Raw genomic sequence first — 9,733 nt, forward strand, 5'->3', positions numbered from 1 at the left:
TGCCCGTGGTGCCTTTCATGTGCAACAAGTGAGGAAAGTAAGCATCTTTCTGAAATCGTCAAGCTGAGAGTAAAATGTCTGGGTTTTGTTATTTCCAAATTTGGAGGAATAATCTGGAGCTCAGCATGAAGTAAAAGGGCATGTTGTATATGGCTCATGTCTCTGATATCTTTCATTCTAAAATCTCAAGGCCTTCACATTTCTCATTTTGTATACGATGTATACGTGTGGAATCAAGTGGAATGTACTTTGTAAAGGCTTGGCCATAGTGTTGCTTTAATGGCATGAGATGCATGCTAAAGGGAACCTGCAATGTTATTTTCATATCTCTACAGGACGGCGAGTGTACCTGAAACCGAGCCTAATGTTGAAAGAACTGCAGCAGGTGTTCTAAGAGATATGAGGCTGGCCTTGGAGCTGGAGACATCTGTGAATGGACTTAAAGGACCATCACCGCTAGTCAACCTACCACATTTTGACCTCGCATGGTCATAATCTGTAGAGTATATGCACTATGCGCTGTGATAGTAACGAAAATCTCCAACCAAGGTACAGGACGGGGATACCCGACGTTTCGGAGCCAGTTCGGCTCCTTCCTCAGGGGTGACTGTAGTGGCCGTTGGCAGCAGCGTTCTTGCCGTGATTCGAATTTCGTGATTCGCCGGATTGTTTTTCAGTCACGTGACGGAGGCAGCTGACGTATACGCTGGGTAACGCACCAACAGATCGGTTAAGGTTTCCAGGTGTGGATTGTATATGCCAGGACTCTACAAACATTCTTTTGATCTGATTACCCTCAAGGTCGATGATGCAGGCGTTTTGAAAGTCGATAGGATGGTCTCGAACTTGACAGTGTTCAGCGAAAGCGCTTCGTTCGATGTCAGACTTCCGTACATCATTCTTATGTTGCTGTAGCCTTTCGGGGAAGTTCTTTGTCTCGCCGATATATGATGCGCTGCATTTGGTGCATGGAATTTTACAGACTACACCTTGTGCTTTTTCTTTCTGTGGGCGATCTTTGGGCCACGGTATATAGTGTCCGATTGTTGAGACGGGTTTGTGAGACACACGTATCCCTTCCTTCGCTAGTATACGTGTCAGAGACTCGCTGATTCCCTTCACATATGGCATGTTGATTCGTCTAGTCTGACAGGGCTGGTCGTCAGTCGGTTTCGGAGACCGCGAGCTTGACGACGGGCGACTCTCTGAACAAAGCTACTTGTGTATCCGTGCTTTTCTAAATCGGAAGTGATTGCTGCTTCTTCTTTTTTCCTGTCTTTCTCCGACAAACAAATCTTCTTAGCTCTCGAAAGAAGGGACGAAACCACCGAAGCCTTGTGACACGTAGGGTGATTGGAATCAAACCTTAAATATCGTCCCGTATGAGTGGGCTTCCTGTACACGGTGAACTTTAGGTCAATTCCTTCTCTCTTTACGATTACATCGAGAAAAGGCAAAACGTTGTCCCTCTCGAGTTCCACGGTAAACTGGATGGATGGCTCGATGCGGTTTAGGCGTTCCAAAAACTCGTCAACATCGGAATTCTTCAAAATACAGAAGCAATCGTCTACGTACCGTAAGAATGTTTTCGGTTTAATATCGGGGGATTGCAGGTCCCTTTCTTCAATTGATTCCGTCACCAAGTTCGCTGCGGTTACCGATATTGACGCACCCATTGTTGTTCCGGTAGTCTGCTTGTAGTACTCTCCGTTGAATGAGAAGTACGTTCCGCTGAGGCAGAAATCTAGGAGGCGGCACACTTCGTGAACGCTGAGGTTGGTTCTAGTCGCCAGGTCATTGTCCCTTTCAAGTGCCATCCTGGCAGCGTCCACTGCCAGTGGGACCGGCACGTTCGTGAAGAGAGACACAACTTCAAACGAAACGAGGCGCTCGTCAGCGCTGATGGTGAGTGGTGAGACGCGCTCCACGAAGTGGGCAGAGTTTCGTACATGAGTTAGGGTGTTTCCGGTGAGCGGGGATAAAACCCTGTGTAGGTAGCAGGATAACGCCCGAAGAGGGGACGATCTGAAGTCTACAATGGGGCGAAGGGGGATACCGGGCTTGTGGATCTTAGGGAGACTATAGAAACCAGGCGCGTTACCGTTCCTGCAGATAAGTCGTAAGTAGAGGGCTCTTGCATCTGGGTATTTCTTGAATATATCAGCAAGTATCCTATTAAGCTTAGTCTGCTTAATCTGCTTAAGCTTAATCTGCGATGTCGGGTCTTTTTTGAAATTTTCATACGTACTGTTGTCAAGGAGGTCTCGGATTTCGCCATCGTAGTTCTGCCGGTCTAGGACGACCGTTGAGTTTCCCTTGTCAGCAGGCAGAATGACAATCTTCGAGTCTTCCTGGAGGCTTCGAAGTGCTTTATGCTCTTCCCTGGTTATGTTGTGACATTGCTGTTTTTGGATTTTTGACATAATTCCAATCGCTTTCACTCTTACTTGTTCTTGAATGCTGGAATCCAGGTGTCTTATACCGTCTTCGACAGCTGCGACCATCTTTGCAAGAGGTGGTCCTGCCGTTGTAAGGTTGAAGCCGTGACCTTTCGCCAGCACACTTGTCTCGAGGGGTGAGAGCTGTCTCGAAGAGATGTTTTTTACAAATCCAGCGACGTCGGCGCTGGGCTGTGTCCTGTCTGCCTTCTCGGTGTGACGAGACAGTTCACTGAATATTGGTTAGACTGTTCAAACAGCCAAGAGAAGTATTACATTAGTAGGTATTTGATACTGACTGTTTCATGACAGTGTATGCCCTTCACACCACGACAAGTGCATAAATAACTACTAAAAAACCCGAAAATGTGCATGCAAACACATACTTCAGAATGGCAACTATACCGAGTATTTCAGTTAAATCCCCAGGCTAAATAATTCGCGAACGGGTGCACCAATCGAAGAATTGTCTTTTTTGCTAGTATCTGTCCGACACGACCTACAAGCTGCGCACCGTGTGAATGAGTGGGAGGCGTTCATTATTTAAATAAAAATTCAAATGAGTTTAGAAGGAAACCATAAATTATAAAGCAGGGTGCTGTTGACATTCAAATGGGTACTACCCCTTTTGGGACTTTCAGATGACACCTTTTAGACATAAATCTGCCACCGAAGGAGGACATTTGTTACTGTAATTAATTGGTTTCGGTTTACGAGTTTGTGGCGGTTAGTCGCGATGAGGTGAAAAAGGACATAATTCATTGGTGGATAATGGAGTGGAAGCGCGTGCTTTTGCGCTTCGCTGTGACCAGCCACCGCAAACTATGTAAACCGAAACCAATTAATTACAGTAACCAATATCCTGCTTCGGTGGCAGATTTTTTGTCTAAAAGGTGTCCACTGAAGGTCCCAAAAGGGGTAGTACCCATTTTAATGCCAACAGCACCCTACTATAGAGGTTATGGTTTGTTACTAAACTAATTTAAATTTTTATTTAAATAATGAACGCCTCCCAGTCATTGACACAGTGCGCAGCTTGTAGGTTGTATCAGACAGATACTTGTAAAAAGAAAGTTTGCTGATTGGTGCACCCGTTCATGAATTATTTAGCCTGGGGATTTAGTTGAAACAACCGATATACTGCCTTTATATGTATCTCTCCAACAAATTTGTTGCTAGTCAGGAAGGTCTCAGATTGTGCCAAATTCAGGCTATTACATTCATTGAGGAAGGAAACACAGGAGCAGCACGTGTGCAGTTTTATTTGTGTGTGTTCGGAGGTTTACTTTTGTATTACAATACCAGTCGTGGTCTGCAGGACAAGAACGCAGGACCAGAAAAATTATGTGGCAGTGATGACTGCGTATGTGTTTGCGTTTGTTGCTCATGTGGTAAAGAAAACCATTATTCGAACTTGTGCAACAATGGAGGAAGTCAAATGATTCTGCAACACAGCGCCAGATCGCAAACACGTTATTCAAGACCGAAAAAACAACTGATCAAGTACATATTTATGAATGAGACATTATTCCGACAAAGACACCTGAAACGTTAAATGCTTTCCGTACCTCATACTATTTTGATATTAGTTATAATTACTATAGTCCAGCTCCCGTCAACCGTAATAACACTGGAAAAAATTCGGTCTCATTTCCGAGCACGAGAACAGCCACCCTGGCGGCACTGGAGGAATTTTAAGTAACCAAAAACCTTGCGTTAAACTAACAAAACGATTTTGTTCAATTAAGATTTCCTCGTGGCCCCAAAGGGTTGCGGTGGAAACGAGACCTTTATCTTTTTTCAGTGTTATTGTTAAGGTTGACGGAAGCTGTACTTAACCATCAATAAGTAGACTAGCTTTCCTGATATCAGTTGGCCATGTCCTCGTTCTGTTTCTTTTGTTGAACTTCCTGCTGCTGTCACAGTTCATGTTAATTGAAGTACCTGCTTTCTCTTATTTAGGGACGTCCAAGTGTGCTGGAAGTGCTGAATAAGCGCCTCTTAAGCATAAGGCCACCTCACCACATCACTCGTTTGCCCCGCTCACTGTGTGAGAGATGCTACTGGAAGGCTCATGAATGGAGGAACTGGTTGCTCTTTTATTGCATGCCTTACTGCAGACAGGTGCTGCCACAGAGGTACCTTCGGCACTTTGCCTTGCTGTCGGAAGCAATCTTTATTTTGCTGCCAGAGGAACTTTCACTGGACCAGATTAATCATGCAGGTGAGAGAACTAGCAATGGTTTCTTGGAGGTGTTTCTGCATCTACCCAACAAGCTATGTCGGTCTAAGCAAGCATTACGGCCCACGTAAGGCACGGAGCATGTTAAAAAGTATCTTATGTGATAGCGGAGAGTCCATTTTACGGTATGTAAGCAATATTCACCATCGCACTCGACGGGCTCGACACTTGTGGGCTGCACGAAATTTGCAAAGTTTGTGCAAGGTTACCTTTTTTTTTTTTGCCGTATAAAATTTTAGAATTTCTTCTTCAAAATTGTTTGTCATATAGCCCCGGCATTGCACTTTCAACCCAAAGAAAATCCAACCCCGCCGGTGCACTGTAAGCCGCAGTAAAAAATCGGGAAATTGTAAAAATTCGACAAAATACACATTTTTTACCGAAAAATTCGGTGGGAGTAGGTCGGGATAGAAGCGTGATCAAGGTGTCATTCGATGCACCGTCTTCCTAGCAAGACGTAGCAAAAAATTCTCAGCGGTACTTTTTGTTAAACTCAAATTGTAATTTTTTAATTGAAGGTAACTTCGCAAACGTGTATGCGCGCTGCGGCGCAGCGTACCGAATGTACAACTGAGCGGGTCAGTCACAAAACACTAGACGGAAAGAAAGCACGAGGCAGTCGCATTATTGAAGAGCAAATAACGGTTGCAAACACGTGTTTGCCTCCTTCGAGGCCCGACGGTTGTGCAGTGAGCGCTCATAGGCCGTCTTGCGCTCTAACGAAACTTGTAGCCAGCTCGCGGTGGTGCTAAGTAAGAGATAAGTAAAGACATGGAGATAGGGGTCCATTCAGGTTTCATGGTACCATATGCTTGATTTTTGGCCGTGTGGCACCCAGCATCCGTCAGTCGAGTCGTTGACATGAGTAGAGATAGTCACGACATGAACAGTGATCAAGTACTGCCTACACCGAACACAAGCGGAGAATGCTTTAACCAGTAAGTTCCTTGTATGGTACCTTACACTTTTACATGTACATGCTAACTCATTTCAGTATTGGAAACAGATCTCTTTAGCTGTCCACTCCTCTTGCACGCATATGAAACTTAATTTTTAGCTGTGATGTACGATCTTTTCGCTTTGTGCGCCAACAGTTGAGATGTAGGTATAAAAGAAAATTTTGCCAGTCACGGATGCTATCACTTTCGATACCGGATAAGCTACTTCCGGGCATTTCTGTTGTGTGCAGAGCTATGATGCATGTACTGCGTTGTTCAGGTCAGGTCTAACGTTTCTTTCATAGTCGTCTTGCATACGGGGGATCGTTATTTCAGAGAAACATGGGTGAGGGTACGAGGACATGCACATTTATAAGGCTTGCCATGTGAAGACACTTTAGTGTATAAGCAAGACCTTAAGAATTATATGTAAGTTCATGCCAACGACTCGACTGACGGATGCCGGATGCCACACGGCCAAAAATCAACCATATGGTACCATGAAACCTGAATGGACCCCAATCTCCATGTCTTTACTTACCTCTTACTTAGCACCACCGCGAGCTGGCTACAAGTTTCGTTAGAGCGTAAGATGGCTTATGAGCGCTCACTGCACAACCGTCGAGCCTCGAAGGAGGCAAACACGTGTTTGCAACCGTTATTTGCTCTTCAATAATGCGACTGCCTAGTGTTTTCTTTCCGTCTAGTGTTTTGTGAGTCACCAGCTCAGTTGTACATTCGGTACGCTGCGCCGCAGCGCGCATACACATTTTCGAAGTTACCTTCAATTTAAAAAAATATTATTTGAGTTTAACAAAAAGTACCTCTGATATTTTTTTGCTACGCCTTGCTAGGAAGACGCTGCATCGAATGACACCTTGATCACACTTCTATCCCGACCTCCTCACAACGAATTTTTCGGTAAAATATGTGCATTTTGTCGAATTTTTACAACTTCCTGATTTTTTACTGCAGCTTACTGTGCATCGGCGGGGTTGGATATTTTTTGTGTTGAAAGTTGTTGCAGATTAAGTACGCAGCAGGTAACTATAGCTGAGGACACGTCCACACTCTATCTCGTGATGGCTTGGAATGTTCCGAGCTTCACGCTCGTCATAAGCCAAACTTTATTTTCCTCTGGACACGTAAAAACGCAGACAAAAAGGACGAAGACGTACAGGTTTAACGCGCGAATAATAATTCATATTAACACACTCCCACTCGCGTTAAATAGTTCTTACTGTATGCTTAAACCACATCTATTCGCACAAAACAAGTTCTTCCCTCTTGGGACTGGTTTCGTTAGCCCATCTGCAATCATGTCCTGTGTTGGTAAATATTCCACAACAAAATCTCCGTTCTCAACCTGGTTCCTAATGTACAGGTATTTGAGGTTGATATGTTTAGACCGTTGGTGTTGGACCGGATTTTCAATCATCTTGATTGCCGACTGATTGCCACATCTCATGGTCATAGCCCCAGCACCGTAACTTTCGAAACCAAGTTCCTCCAAAAAGGTCTTTAGACACTTTCCTTCTTTCATGGCTTCAGTTAGAGCGACATATTCTGCCTCGCTGGTGGAAAGCGCTACCGTTGGTTGTTTCACTGACTTCCAGCTAATCGCTCCTTTGGACATTGTGAAAACATAAGCACTTCTTGATCTTCCAGAGTTACCCTCGTTCAGCTCGCATCTGAATATCCGATGATAGGTTCTTGACAAGCAGTGTATGTGATTGCAGCATCTTACGTACCTTGTAAATAACGTAAGACTCGTTTAGCCATCTTCCAGTGCTGTATCGTGAAATCTTTGTTAAACTGGCTTAAGTAATTTACAGCGAATGCAATATCAGGACGAGTTCCTTGCACGAGATACATAAGACTGCCTATGAGGCTCTGGTAGGGTAGATTATCTCGACTTATGGTCTCTTCTTCTCGTGAAACTTCATTTCCGTTGACATGACCAAGGTAAACTCCTAGAATTACTTTGTCATTTCCGGTTTTAAGTACGAACACACACCTGCCAGTCTCTAGACGTCTGTATCCTTGTTCTTGTAGAATAGCATCGAGTGTTCTGTACCACGTCCTTCCAGACTGCTTCAGGCCATATATCGCTTTGTTTAGCTTGCATACGTGTTCTTCCTTTCTACAGAAACCTGGTGGCTGCTCCATATAGACTTCCTCTTCTAGTTTCCCGTGAAGGTATGCCGTCTTGACGTCTAATTGGCGCATCACCATTCTTTCTTCGTTTGCAATTGCTAGAAGCAATCGTAGACTGTTGAGCTTAACGACTGGAGAAAACGTTTCGAAATAATCGATTCCATGTACTTGTGAGCTTCCTACAGCAACCACACGAGTCTTGTACTTTTCGATTTCTCCGCTTGCGCCTCTTTTGACTCTGTAAACCCATTTTGGTTTTCCTACCTTCATTCCTGTCTTTTTTCGGGATAAGTGTCGAAGTATTCATTTGGTCATGTGAGGACAGCTCTTCTTTCATTGCCTTCTCCCACTGAATTCGTTGAGGGGAGGACATTGCCCCGAAAAAGAATTGAAAAGAAAATTGGCCGAAAAGAAAAATTGCCGCTCTGCTACCAGGCAAGAATTTTCTGACTGCGATTGGACGTGTCCTCAGCTTATGGTTACCTGCTGCGTACTTAATCTGCAACAAAGTTTATGGGCCCAGATATCAGCTCTGCTACGGCAAGCATAAAATAGACCGTAAATCCTAATCATAGAAGATGGCAGAAGGATTACCTACGTCCCACTTCGAGAAGTTGGAGGGAAGCAACTACCCTACATGGAGGTACAAGCTTACAGTCTACCTGAAGGCAAAGGGTCTATGGACCGCAATTGAAGATAATGCGCCGGAAGATGATGCGCAGAGAACAGCTTGGCAGAAGAAGGATCAAGAGTCCCTGAACGCTATAGTACAGACTTTATCCACAAGTCAAGCCTGTTACGTCATCAACCAAGCCACTGCGAAAGACGTTTGGTTGAAACTGCAGGAAACGAATCGAGGTCGAGTCCTGGAACGGAAGACCACCTTGAAGCGTGAGTTGAACGCCATAAAGTGGAAAAAGGATGAGACTGCTACTCAGTACATGCAACGCGTAGAGGCCATTGGTGAACAGTTACGAGCCCTGGGTGAGTCTATTGAGGACCCGGAGATAGCGTCAATAGCCATTCAGGGATTGCCAAGAACGTACCACGGTGTTGCCCGAGCTTTCGACATATGTGCCATAGCGGATCTCACCACCGAGAAATTTAGGTACGCACTCGTCCAGGAGGAGACACGCCAAAACGGTTATGGCAGCGAGGCAGCGCATGAAGCCAGACTTGGCCCCGGGAGACGAAATGGTGCCAAGAGGAATGTACAGTGCTTCAGCTGCGGGAAGTTAGGACACATCGCTCGACGCTGTCCAGAAAAATCATCTAGTCAACCGGCCAGCAACAAAGAAGGAAGCGACACGCGACCCAACCGGAGTTCCTTCAGAGGGAAATACAACGCAAGGGTTGCTTCAGTCAAGGAGAATTAACACACAGAGGTAGATCACGCATTGAATTCCTTCGCTTTCGAAGTTAAAGAGCACGGCACATGCAGTAGCGGATGGAACGGTTGGTCCGTCGACTCCGGGGCTAGCAGCCACATGACAGGGTGTCGGGATATTCTGAAAGTATTTCGAAAAGATCACGAGAAGGTGGTTACACTCGCTGACGGCAAAACCATACGAACGAATGGCATTGGAAACGTCACGTTCGAGGTAAAAAATGGGCAGGGCAAGAATTTTCTGACTGCGATGGACGTGTCCTCAGCTTATCGTTACCTGCTGCGTACTTAATCTGCAACAAAAGTACAGCATGGGGGCTATACGACAAAAAAAAAATTGAAGAAGAAATTCCAGAATTTTATATTGCAAAAAAATTGGTAAACTTACAATAACTTTGAAAATTTCGTGCACGCCACAAACGTCGAGCCCGTCCAGTGCGATGGTGAAAATTGCTTACATACAGTAAAATGAACTCTCTCCTATCAAATAAGACGCTTTTTTAGATGCTCCGTGCCTTACGTGGCCGTAATGCTTGCATAAAACGACATAGGTTTTCGCCAAGCACTGCAT

General features: G+C 44.9%; 1 protein-coding gene across 1 annotated transcript; it reads right to left on the reverse strand.

The window, feature by feature from the left end:
• Window positions 1–1,118: 1,118 nt before the first annotated feature.
• Window positions 1,119–8,025, reverse strand: LOC135392475 (uncharacterized). Its single transcript, XM_064623183.1, has 3 exons — window positions 7,944–8,025; window positions 7,636–7,873; window positions 1,119–2,670 (listed from the first exon to the last, which is right to left on the reverse strand). The coding sequence occupies exons 1-3, from the start codon at window positions 8,023–8,025 to the stop codon at window positions 1,119–1,121; spliced, it is 1,872 nt and encodes a 623-aa protein (XP_064479253.1).
• Window positions 8,026–9,733: the final 1,708 nt, after the last annotated feature.

The sequence above is a fragment of the Ornithodoros turicata genome, chromosome 4 (assembly GCF_037126465.1).
Source record: "Ornithodoros turicata isolate Travis chromosome 4, ASM3712646v1, whole genome shotgun sequence".
Classification (NCBI taxonomy): Eukaryota; Metazoa; Arthropoda; class Arachnida; order Ixodida; family Argasidae; genus Ornithodoros; species Ornithodoros turicata.